The 13491-nt window shown below is 35.0% G+C and overlaps 1 protein-coding gene across 2 annotated transcripts; it reads right to left on the reverse strand.

Annotated features, from left to right (window-relative positions):
* Positions 1 to 349: 349 nt before the first annotated feature.
* Positions 350 to 12803, reverse strand: LOC132558710 (zinc finger protein 543-like). 2 transcript variants are annotated; one of them, XM_060223305.1, is made up of 10 exons: positions 12727 to 12803; positions 11047 to 11139; positions 9884 to 10059; positions 8760 to 9031; positions 7791 to 7983; positions 6456 to 6697; positions 5782 to 6046; positions 4747 to 5129; positions 3481 to 3807; positions 350 to 3080 (listed from the first exon to the last, which is right to left on the reverse strand). In XM_060223305.1, the coding sequence occupies exons 1-10, from the start codon at positions 12732 to 12734 to the stop codon at positions 2448 to 2450; spliced, it is 2592 nt and encodes an 863-aa protein (XP_060079288.1). In that variant the 5' UTR covers positions 12735 to 12803; the 3' UTR covers positions 350 to 2447. The 2 variants fall into 2 exon arrangements, with proteins under 2 accessions (XP_060079288.1, XP_060079287.1); XM_060223304.1 differs by having other exon boundaries at positions 9872 to 10059.
* Between the last annotated feature and the right edge of the window lie 688 nt (positions 12804 to 13491).

Below are 13491 nucleotides of genomic sequence, written 5' to 3' on the forward strand. Positions count from 1 at the left end.
CGCTGGTATGACTGTCGTAAGTCACTTATATAATTGTATCTTGGACAAACACATCCATTAGAGTCCCACCAACGATTGTCATGGTTCCCTTGGAACGTTGAACTTGGACAGCATACAAGTTTCCACAGTAACGTTGAAATTTGACCAGGATACACGTTTCCATAGTGAAGGTAAAATGGGACGAATGAGACAAAATTGGACAAGTGTGACTGAGAATTGTATGAAATTATTTATCACGTAATAGTCAATAAAATTAAAAGAATCAACTGAAGACAGATTTTTTATTATGTAAATTGGATCTCTAAAAGGCAGATAAGACTATCCAAAGAAATATTATCATAACAATACAACTGGCTTTACACTGAATATAAATAGATAATTTAATCAGCCTAGCTGGCAAACACAATTCAGAAAGCTGAAGAATATACTTAATTATTGAAAACAATAAATACAGACGTGAAATACGATAATGTTTTCTCAAATAATTCAACTGCTGTTGTAATATATGATAAACAAAACATTAAGCCTAGGGTGGTCAGTATAGCACTGTGTGTGTGCTTAAAAATCCAAGGGATACCATATACCAAATCTCACTCAAAATTCAGGAGGGTTGGGCTTATTGCAAGATAAGGGAATCATATTTGTGCTTTTAATTACATTGTATATCAATTCATACAGGCTTGCTTAATACCATATATGGGCTTATTACCATATATGGGCTTATTACCATAAATGGGCTTATTACCATATATGGGCTTATTACCATAAATGGGCTTAATACCATATATGGGCTTATACTGGGGAATATGGCACCATACCCTTAACTGAGAATAAAAACTAACAAAGGAGTGTAACACTAGGCAGTGAGATGAAGATCAGAGATCAACTTTTGATAAACAATTAACTACACTCTGCTATTGAAAGATGTGCTCACAAGCTAAATTTTAGTGACTGTGTGTTACATGTATAACATACAACACACAACTGAGGTAGGAAGCAAATCAACATAACCTTAAACTCTCTTCTGTATTATTATAAGGTATCTAGAAAATTATGTGAAATAGTAATATACGCTTCCAATCCAAATACAATGTACATGGTTATTGTCACCAAATGAAAATTTGTTGTATATGACATTACACTTACTTGTGAAATAAGACCAGTGCACTTACTTGTGAAATAAGACCAGTGCACTTACTTGTGAAATAAGACCAGTACACTTACTTGTTAAATAAGACCAGTGCACTTACTTGTGAAATAAGACCAATACACTTACTTGTGAAATAAGACCAGTGCACTTACTTGTGAAATAAGACCAGTACACTTACTTGTGAAATAAGACTAGTGCACTTACTTGTGAAATAAGACCAGTGCACTTACTTGTGAAATAAGACCAGTGCACTTACTTGTGAAATAAGACCAGTACACTTACTTGTGAAATAAGACCAGTAAAGTACACTTACTTGTGAAATAAGACCAGTACACTTACTTGTGAAATAAGACCAGTACACTTACTTGTGAAATAAGACCAGCAAAGTACACTTACTTGTGAAATAAGACCAGTGCACTTACTTGTGAAATAAGACCAGTGCACTTACTTGTGAAATAAGACCAGTGCACTTACTTGTGAAATAAGACCAGTAAAGTACACTTACTTGTGAAATAAGACCAGTAAAGTACACTTACTTGTGAAATAAGACCAGCAAAGTACACTTACTTGTGGAATAAGACCAGTACACTTACTTGTGAAATAAGACCAGTACACTTATTTGTGAAATAAGACCAGTGCACTTACTTGTGAAATAAGACCAGTACACTTACTTGTGAAATAAGACCAGTACACTTACTTGTGAAATAAGACCAGTACACTTACTTGTGAAATAAGACCAGTGCACTTACTTGTGAAATAAGACCAGTAAAGTACACTTAGTTGTGAAATAAGACCAGTACACTTACTTGTGAATTAAGACCAGTACACTTACTTGTGAAATATGACCAGTACACTTACTTGTGAAATAAGACCAGCAAAGTACACTTACTTGTGAAATAAGACCAGCAAAGTACACTTACTTGTGAAATAAGACCAGTACACTTACTTGTGAAATAAGACCAGTGCACTTACTTGTGAAATAAGACCAGCAAAGTACACTTACTTGTGAAATAAGACCAGTGCACTTACTTGTGAAATAAGACCAGTACACTTACTTGTGAAATAAGACCAGCAAAGTACACTTACTTGCCACAAAATGACACTTATGTAGTAAGAGGTTCGGATTTTTTTGCACTTCGGTTCAGTTGCCCAAAATTTATTAAATTTTCTGCCATGAAGAGCTGAACATTTTTTTAAAATATCATTTTGAGAAATCAGGATACAATATGTAAATTTATCTTTAACCAAATAGACTGTAGGCATATTATTTCTCCAAAATTTAAACACAGTATCCAGCCTACTTAAATGTGCCTTGTTCGGACAACACTGGAGATAAATTTAGAGGCAATTGGTTGCTCAAATAAATAGTAGCTATGGCGGTCTCATTGCTGGTCAAATTGGTCTGATCATACTCCTCCAGTACTTGACCTCCTGTGATGATGTCTTGGACAGTAAGCTCTTGCGTCTGACCGTCCAAACCCTGAGTATCTAATGCCTGTTCATCCAGTGTTTCAAACGTAGAGATCTGAGCCTCTATTTGAGGTAACGCCTCTTCTACCATATCCTCCGGTATCTGAATTGTTGGATCGTGGGTCTGCATATGTCTTAACAATAAATATTTTGTGTGGAATGTTTTTTCACACTCAGAGCACTGGAAGGCATGGGTGATCTGAATCTGCTGCAGGGAGACTTGTTCATTCGGGTGTACTTGATTGGGTATTGCCGTGTCATGTGTTCGAGTATGACGCAGAAGGGCATACTTGGTGTTGAAGCTTTTATTGCAGTTTCTACACTGGAAGGAACGTGGATTCAGATGAATAGACTTCATGTGTTTCTGTTGACAGGACTTACGTTTGAAGCCAACACCACAAATATCACACAAGTACATCCTTAAACTAGAGTGCATCGCCATATGTTCTGAAAGATGAGCCTACAAGAGATAAATGTTAAACTTGTCATCGCTGTTTACACAAAAAAGTGGTGCTACAATAAACAAGATCAAAGCATTTTCTAGAAAATTTTAGAATGATCGATGGATTGATCACTTTCAGACTTTAACAGTAAAGAGAGGACATTAACTGAACTCATCTTCATGAACACTGTAAAAATACCTTTTTCATAGAAAACCAAAAATTATTCTCACATTAAATCAAATTAATTACACAATTCTGATCATAATGTGTTAAATCATAGGACATTATGTTGTTTATATTTTATAAAAGCTGTTTGGTTGATTCACAAGTTCTAAATCTGACTCACTGAAATGACCATAAGCTAGAACACATGATAATCCTTGAAAGTAAATTATATAGATGAAATTTTTTACTCACCCGTGACCTGAAGTCTTTTTCACATTCCTTACATTTATACTGATATAGACGATACTTCTTGTCAATATGTGTGACCTTGTGAGCTGTAAGGGTATCTGCACGCTTGAATGAACAGCCACATAGGTCACAAAGAAAAGGTCGAAGGTCAGTGTGTACATTATTTCGATGACGTGCCAAATGTTCCTTGCGCATGGTTTTATAATTACAATCCTTGCACTGAAGTTCCACAGCTGATGTTTCCTCCACTTTCTGTAGAAGCTTTGCTGTCTCCTCAGACATAAGTGTTGTTGAACCATGGGTTTTTAAATGCTGAGCAAATTTCTGAGCCTTAAAAAAAATTTTAAAGGTCTTTATTTTTTTTTCAAATTTTTCTACATATACACTAGATAGTTTAATAGACTGGAATAATATATCTAAACTATTACGCTTCTAATATACTTACCATTATAAACCATCAGAAAATTTCTTATACATCTATATATAGGACTGACAAGTTGCAGAATTCAGCGATTAACTGACAAGTCACAGATTTCAGAGATAGATGGATAAGTTGCAGATTTCAGACAGAATGTCAAGTAGTAGGTTTCAAGAAAGACTGACAAGGAGTGGATTTCAGAGATAGATTAACAAGTTGTAAATTTCAGAGACTGACTGACAAGTTGTAGATTTCTGACAGCATGACAAGGTGTAGATTTCAGAGAAGACTGACAAGATTTAGATTTAAGATTATGCACAATTTATTTTTCTGTATTTTAAAGGAAGTAATTAATAAAATCATGAAATTTAGATACTTTGAAACACCAAAAGCTAGTAGCACTAAAGGTACATTTTTCAAGAAAGTCATGAAACAAGGATGTATTCGATTTTTACAAATATTTTATTCCTCAAAAATAATGAAAATTGGAATCCCTTGAAAGTAAAAACTTTTACAGTAAACCATGAATATTTTAACAACTGAAAAAATAGCCTTTATAGTTTTTAGAGTAGATGTTGCTTCTAATAACTTCCATAATACTTCTTAATATTAGAGAAAGTTATCATTCTACAGTATTGATTATTGTAAATGTACTTAATTTGGCACAATAAAATGTTAGCACATTCTCATTTTTTGGCAAATAACTATGACAATAAATTTTTGCGTGCATAATATTTGCTATGTAAACACCATAAGTAAAATGTTATTAGTGCAATCATATTTTAGCCCGATACCTTTAGTTTAAAAAATACTGAGGTAAAATATGAATGTTTACAACGTAAGGTCCTCACCTTGACTGTTTTGAAGGAACATTGTTGACATCGAAGGTACAAAAGATTTCTGGTATGACGTCTTTTGTCGGAGGCTGGGCAATGTTTGCCTTTGATGTGTTTATGTAGGAGGACGGAGCTGGTGGAACGGTACTTACAGTGTTCACAGTGGAAAAGAGACTTACTGTGACACACCTCATGACACTTCAGAGTACTGCTTCGAATTGTCTTAAAATCACATTGTTTACACTCATACAGTTCAGTGTTGTTTGTGTGCAGTTTCATATGCTTTGCAAAGTGACTTTCTCGTTTCGACTTGAATGAACAGATCTTGCAGAAATACTTAAATGGCGCTAAACTTTCGTAATCTTTCCTCGTCTTTTTCTTAGGTATTCTTGGCTCATCTGTATCAGAACAAGAAGTGTTATAATTTGGGCGGACCAATAAACAAGTTAAGAAATAATGATAATGGACTGCACCACACAACCATGATATAATACACAGACCAATGATATACCATCACATAAACAATCAGTCTCATATGAGATTTCTATTGCCTACTACTTTTTTGTTGTCATTCATTTACATAAAACTATAATACATCCTGGCCAACCACGCATCAAGTTTATTTGTGAACAGTAATAACACAGTCACTTGGAAATTGGGTCTCCATGTAGTTGCTACTGACTATCTCACTCAACAAAATGTAGAGGTCTATCACAAGCTATGCGTACCAAATGTCTTGTAAGGAAACAACCATTATAGCATGGGTCTATCTGTGATCTCAGCTCCCTGAGGACCTCAGGTAGAGATCCAACAACTCAAGAAGTGTGAAGAGTTATCATGGCCCTCAGGTCGCAACAAATGTGTTAGGGTTTTTTTTCTTCCTTCACTTATCGATCATTCATTTTGAAAATTTATCGTCACTAACACGGCAGACAGTGATAAAAAACTGATTGAACTTGAGATCAACTGAAAACTAGCCTATCTTACTTGTTTGTAACCTGATATAATCGTTACTCGATCATCGTGACTTGATCTGATGTGAATTCTTACCATCATTCTCATCACATTCATTGGTGTTCTTGTTTACTGCCTCCACCCCATCTGTTGGCTGTTGGTTTTCACTCCCCATATATTCTGTTCCACCTAGATGCTTGTTTGTTTCTACAGCATCAACATTGCCAGTCATTCCCTGCTGTTGGTTCTCCTTAGCATTTGACAAGAAGAAATTGACCTTTTCCAGTGGCTTTGATATATCATTAGTTCTACCACCCACAGCCTGGGACATTTTGTTGTCAGATAAAGGTCCATTTTCTGGCTGGAAAACAAAAAAGTTTACAAAATTCATATTTCTAAATTAAAAATGAAATTGAAAAGCAATTCAAAACTAAAAGTGTAACTACAATACACTCCAATATTTCGCTGAAAAATCTGGATATTTTTTACTTTATCTACATCCTTACATAGACTCTATACAATATCTGTAAATAAAACTGGTAGATTTATATTAATCACACTTGTTGGCCTTTATGAAAGAGGGACCTTAATATGGGATTATCTTAAGTACTAATGCACATGGGAGAAAGTTATGTGGTCTGGCAGGAAACATTATTCCGTTTTTATATACAATAAGTTTATGTAACCCTCATTACCCAGGTGAAAGATGACTGTGTTACCACTTAGCTATCCCATCATACTGAAATTTCTCCATTTCATTATTAAGATACCTTTTTCTTTTTCCGTGACTTCTTTGGTCGTTCTTCCTCCTGATTATCGTCAGCCTCTGCCATGAAACTGTACTGATTGAACCTGGCAGGTTGTCTGATTCCACGTCCAAAAGCAGACACAGTAGGGACGAGGATGTCACACATGGCAGAAAAATCAGAGGCACTTGTGGGTTCTGTTTGTATACATTTGTCAGTGGTTGTACAGGTCTCTACTTCTCCCTCACTACCAGCCTTCTTGTTCCCTACAGTGAGAAATAACCGTGTTAACAGGACAGAAAAGCCTATCATTTCTATACAGGCTACTCAGTCAGACACTTTACAATACCTATAGAGGCCAATGCAAAAGGGGATCAGTCAATGTTTTGCTGACACTAAAAATCCATTTCATGTCTTTGTTTTGCGATGGAATTCCTGCTTGCCAGTGTCTTTTCCACTAGTTATTTATACTCACTCTGGTCTTTTGACAGTCCTGATTTTTTAAGTAATGGCATAATGCTAGTATCATCTTTGAACCTTAAAATTATATCAATTTTATCATGATTGAACATCAATATAGATAAGAAAGCTATCAAAATCACTTATTCACAATAATCAAGACAAATAAAGGAGATTTCAGCCAGTGTCTATTATTAACACAAAAATCCATTTCAATTCTTTTTGGGTATTAAGCATTATCAGAAAGTTAGCACTGTTAGAAACTGTGTCCATTTAAACACAAATCAATGAACAACATTCAGTTAAACCTCGTTTCCATTTCAAGCATTTTTCAATTTCCTTACTTCTCTATTTCAAATGAAAATGTCCTTACTTATCTCCCTTACAATATCACCAAACCTTCCACAACAACAAAGATGTGACAGATAAATGGTGCCAATTCAACAAGAACATATAACAATTATCCATGTTTAATCAAATACACTCATCTTTCTGCCTCTATTGATAATCATATATTACCAGGGTTTTTTTCAATACAAAATAATAGTTGCTGGAATTTATATCTTTTAAATTATTTTTCAGTTTTTACTGCTACAAAAGTACCAAGATTTCAATGTATTAACCAATTCACATGGAAATATCTCTATGTCGATAAATTTAATAATCAAACAGCTGATTCATAAAAGCAACATATCCTTTGAACAGAAAAAGAAAATCAATAAATATCATCAACAGCAAAGGTACATTGTACATGTAGCTCTATTTTTTGACAGATATTTTTCTATGATGTTAAAGATGTAATTATTTTTATCTTAAATGGCAATTATTGCTATGATAACACAAGTAGTTCAGGAACAAAATTTAAATGAAAGTAATGACTGATGTTTCTAGTATACTAACCATTGAGTAGTTTGAGAAGTTTACTATGGAGTCCTATGAGCTCTGATAATTTGCCAGACACACACCAAGTGTGGGCCTCTTTCTGCCAGACAAGACTGTTCAGATTTTGGAGGTCAGCTAGAAAAGTGGACTTTGTGTTGATAAGAGCTTCTAGAACAGAATCCGACAGAAACGCTTGGATGTTTGAGAATATCTGAAATGAAACAAATTCAAAATGAGAAAAATTTTATATTTCCTAAATATTTTTTTGAAAATTATAATCCTCATATCAAGGGATCTACAATATCATTAAGCAATTATTTTACAATAATGATCATTTGGATTGTTTATCGCCCGTTAACAGCCAGAGTCGATTTGAGGTGAGTCACTGTGAAGTAACTGGTAGCTACCTCACTGACAGGAGGTCTGTTCCATACCATACAATACAACCAGATTAATTCAAGTGTCATGCAAAAACCTATAGCTGCACAGGACAATCTGTGATCTCAGCTTTCCGAGGGACAAACTGGCTGATCACTGAACCACAAACCTTAACTGGGTTTGATGCTCTACCAACTCTCACTGCTAACATTCAACAAAGCCATATCAACTGTGAATATTATCGTCTGTCTGTTGTCTGATAAATTTTCAATTGTCTACACCCAACGGTAATCTCTCTACAATATTACTAGTAACTTTTTATTTTGTGTGTCATTAGAATTTTCACATCTGTTTAATCCTTGTACCTGTGTGTAGTGCTATTTACACCCAACGGTAATCTCTCTACAATATTACTAGTAACTTTTTATTTTGTGTGTCATTAGAATTTTCACATCTGTTTAATCCTTGTACCTGTGTGTAGTGCTATTTTGTAATTTTAAGCATATCTAAACTCCTTCCAAACACAAGTAGAATAAGTGTCTACACTATACCCTCTATTCAAACTAACCCTTTTCAACCTTATACACCCCTACATTCTATGGCAGTTACCTCTTCTGTACTGGTTTTCAGCAATGTTGAGTCACCAGCTGGTACCAGCTGATTCTCGTTGGGTGAAATACTGGTTTCCTCAGCTTTTAAAAATGTCTCATTTCCAGGCTGATAGGGGTCTTCCATTAACTCCAGTATACTGGAGTTTGTTGGGAGACCATCTTGAGAAGACACAATGCTCATACCTTCACTAAATACTGACGATAGATTGTTACCGTTGTTACCAGCCGCGAGGAAATTATTACCTTGACTTCCATTCCTGACCATCACATCTGACAATGAGAAAATTAAATATGTCATGCATCTTAAGCTGCTTTCATAAAACATGTCTATAGTTGTAGGAAGGGCATAAACCTGCACACCTCAAATCCCCTAATCCCCTTTCAAAAATTCTAAAAAAATAAATAATGCACAGACTGACATACTTGGTTTGGAAAGGAAATGCAATTGTTTAGAAACCAATGGAAACTGAAATAGCACTCTGCATATTTTTGGGTCTATGAAATTCATACATTACTACAGAGCAAGAAAAATACAATGTTGACTGATGGTGATTGTGGGATTTATGAAACTGACACATTGCTGTAAAAACAAGAAGAACAACAAAGTCGACTGTTGGTTATTGTGGGGATATGAAATTCATACATTGCTGGAGAGCAAGAAAAACAACATAATGGACTGTTGGTAACTGAATTACATTATTTTATAGTAATGTTTTATTCTACATACTGTAGATATTGTATCTGATTTCTGTACCATACAGGGTGATCAGGTATAAGTAGGGCATTCGGTAATACATTAGCTATATTACAGACTTTCACATCGGCAGCCTAGGTTTGAATGTGGTAAGAAACTGGAGACCTACAGTATGTAGTGGAGCCGATGATATCATTGGGCAACAACAGCATAAATGTTTTATACCTGTTGTAAAATAAATAAAATTTTTCATCTTAATTTTGTAACATACAGAAATCTCTAACTGGCTCCTCTCTGAATTATCAGAATTCTCAACCCTGATGAAATGTACTCAATGTCAAAGCAAACTTTGTAATCCTGAATTTTGGTTGCAAGTGTATCCAGCTTAATTAGAAAGAACTCACAGTGATACTTACGTCCATCATTACCTGAAATTGGTCTGTCAGTATGTGTCATAGTAGGATTATTGGGGACCAATGTTGTCAATCCCGATGCTGAAGCTTGTATATGACTGTCAATGGCGTTAACATTCACTGTGATTGGCTGGCCATTCAGGTCAAGGACAGGGAAGGTCTGGAAAGTTATTCCAGGTTGATCCAGTAACCTTAGCACAAAAATAATATCAAAGATTTTAATATTGTTCTCCTAACAGTTTTTGATGATTAATGCATGTTGTAATTATTTTAACAAATTGAAATTATCAAAATTTTCAAACCACCTCAAAGCAAAAATTCTGGAATCACTTCCTTTGTTTACAAACAAGCTCCTGAGTCATATATTCTGTAATGTTCATGTACCATAGCATGAAACAGGTTGCCAATATTCATGGTCACAAAATGGAAATTATATAATACAAGAGTTCCTCGGAACTGTATGTGCCGCCTGCATAAAGTGTCTTGGTCACCCAGAAATTGAACTGGATGTGCAACCATAAAGTTGTAATACCAAATTTCATTTCTATAACTTGAAGCATAAAGGGAAAACTGTGCAAAGCAATATTCCTGAGAAATTTTCTAAGTTGAAAGGGGCATAACTCTGCCAAAAAGGGTCACAGACAGCCGGGAATCAAACTCAATCTGTACCCTTGCAACAAGAAGCCATATACCAAATTTCATTTTGATAACTCTAAGCATAAGCCAAAAAAGTCCGGAAAACAATATTCCCAGGAAATTTTCTAAGTTGAAAGGGGCATAACTGTGCCAAAAAGGGTCACAGACAGTCGGGAATCGAACTTACTCTGTACCCTTGCAACAAAAAGCCATTTGCCAAATTTCATTTTGATAACTCAAAGCATTACCGAAAAAAGTCTGGAAAGCTTTCGTACGGATGACAACGACACTAACGACGACGGACAAATGATCCCTAAGTGTCTGCCAGCTCTGCAGGCGACACAGCAATGAACAAAGACTGCAAGATTTGTGAAAATCATGAAAATCAAATACTTGAAATATGAACTAGTTTACAGTAATTAAGGTCTCAGCAAAGTTAGGTTCACATGCAGCTTACAAAATTGTAGAAAATATTGGTACTGGGTTTCAGCATATTAACTGATATTTGACATACATTTTCACAAAAAAAAACATACACTTACCTTGTCCAGGTCACATTTTCCGCATCCACTATCGGAAGGGCAACCATGCTAACATTAGATTTATCTTGCACTGGGTCAGAATTGTTTGTAGACCTACAAATAAAATGAGTAATTAAAGTTCTACAATACAGAAAATGAAAATACTGATGCAAAAAATTTATATTTCTTCATCAATTTTCCTGAATATCATGTACCACCTAACTAAAACTAACACTGATCCAAGAATGATCCCAGAATCCACCACCAGACATTTATTATATCACACTTAATTTGATCTTTTGTTTCTATATAATAGGTGACTTATCACCAACAGAGACTTGTCCAATGAATGAGTCATAAGAGTGGATGTAAAACCTATTAAAAAAATAAATCAACAAAGTCCAAACATGTATTTCAACCATTTCAGCGAGGTCACCAGTTAAGCCTAGAAATGTTGCATGGAATAGCTGAGGTCTTTTTTGTTCCCTAAGGGCCACTGAACTCAACAGAAATTGTTGATGAGGAAATACCATTTAGAATTACTGTGATTACAATCCATGAGAGAGAAATGTTGATATCTTACTTTGTATGGCTCTTCCAAAATCTCTTTTGATCATTATCAAATCTAGTTTATTGAGAAATCTTCTATGAGGATCTTGTCAAAAGTTTCAGAAATAATCTAAAAGTATCATATCAATTTGGAGACCAGTTAGTGAATTCTGTGCAATTTCATGACCTCTGTGTGTAGTAATATAAGTCAGGCAGTGCCTGGAAAGAATAAAGCTTTGGCTAGTGCTTCAAGAAAGGAAGACAATTCCGTGCACTACAGCCAGTGATTGATCGCACAATTATTGTTACGTTGATGTTTTGTGTGCATGTGTATATGTTATGACATCAAGATATTGGTTGGAATTATACACTGGGCACTTGAAGGAATAAAGAAATTTTAATTCATGACAATTACATTGGTGTATAATCACATTTATGTTTGGTAAAAATTGAAAGTCAAACAAATTCAGAAATGTGAAAATTCTGTCATAGCATTTTTTATTAACAATTGCCTTGGTTAGTGCAGAGCATCTTTACTCCATGTCTTTCCCACTTCCAGAAGAATATTTCTAGGTTGCATCAATTACTGTTATGTAGACGAAATGTTACCACTATAGAGCTTATCAAAGTCAGATACCATGTTGACATTCTGATAAAGGAAGGGAGTTAAATAACTCGTTTCATAATTTGTTTTTTTTAATACCTACACATATCTACTTTATCCCTGGAACACTTATTTACTAAAGCAACAAAATTAATTCAGCTTTTTAAATTGGTCTGGTCTTTATGTAAATATCATATTATTTACGAATGGTCACCACCTTTCCTAAGAATTTGCTCACAAGTGAAGAACTTAAATTATATGTTTAAAAATGATCCAAGACTTTGAACTAAATATGCAGACCTGCCTATTCCAGCTTGATTGGGGTTTGATTTGAGTCAAAGCATTCACATACACTTGTGTCTAGAATGTAATCAGCTACAGTGAAATCCGGTCCACTTTGCATCATACAAGTTTCCAGATACAGGTGCTTGTGGTGCACTGAAGTTCAGATGCTGTTCATCTTCTCAAGACATAGAATTTCTCATTCATATTTCATCAACATGTACTGCACTTAGAGCTAGATATATATGGACATTTCCTTCACTCACGTCGCCATTCTATTACAGCGTAGACGGAAAACAACCTTAGTGTTCCTCTTCTTTACTACCAACGATGTTTAGCGTCAGCCATCTTTGTACGGTGTCGATCTTATTTGTGTATACCATTCTATTGCTCGGGTAATATAGCATTGACACGGTTCGATGTCGTTGTAACTAACAGAAAATATATGTATGCAAAATATTGTATTACCAAAATTTCAAGCAATAACTAGAATAGGTATTAATTAAGACAATTTTAACACTGAAAGAACAGGATTAAAAGATATTAGGCGTGTTTATTCACTGAGCACCATATTTTCCTGCGTTGTACTAAAATCACACATTGTACATTGTACCATTACGAAGCGAATAGATTTAGAGTTGTAGTACACCAGCACTCAGCTTCGGCGAAGAAAACCCATGAACTTTTTAATTTAAGTCCGCGGTAAAACAACCATGGACGTATAATAGTTCATTCACGCCCATCAACGCTCTATAGATTGTTATACTCACGGATGAAGAAATGTCTGTCGGATATTACGGAAACCAGGGACATTCGGATCTCCCACACTTTCATTTCAGTCTATCATAGTTTGACAGCCTAAATGGATCGAAATGGACGGTCTACACCTCTTTGTAATGCCAGTTAACAGCAAAGCAATTACAGCACGTAACTCCGAAAGTTTACGTTGTTTACAATTGAAATACATTCTTATTGTGTCAACCTAGTAATAGAGTATCATAAAAAGCTGACAAAATTTCCGTAGGTTCCAT

This window comes from Ylistrum balloti, unplaced genomic scaffold (assembly GCF_031769215.1).
Source record: "Ylistrum balloti isolate Yb309-2 unplaced genomic scaffold, AGI_CSIRO_Ybal_v1 Utg370814, whole genome shotgun sequence".
Lineage (NCBI taxonomy): Eukaryota > Metazoa > Mollusca > Bivalvia > Pectinida > Pectinidae > Ylistrum > Ylistrum balloti.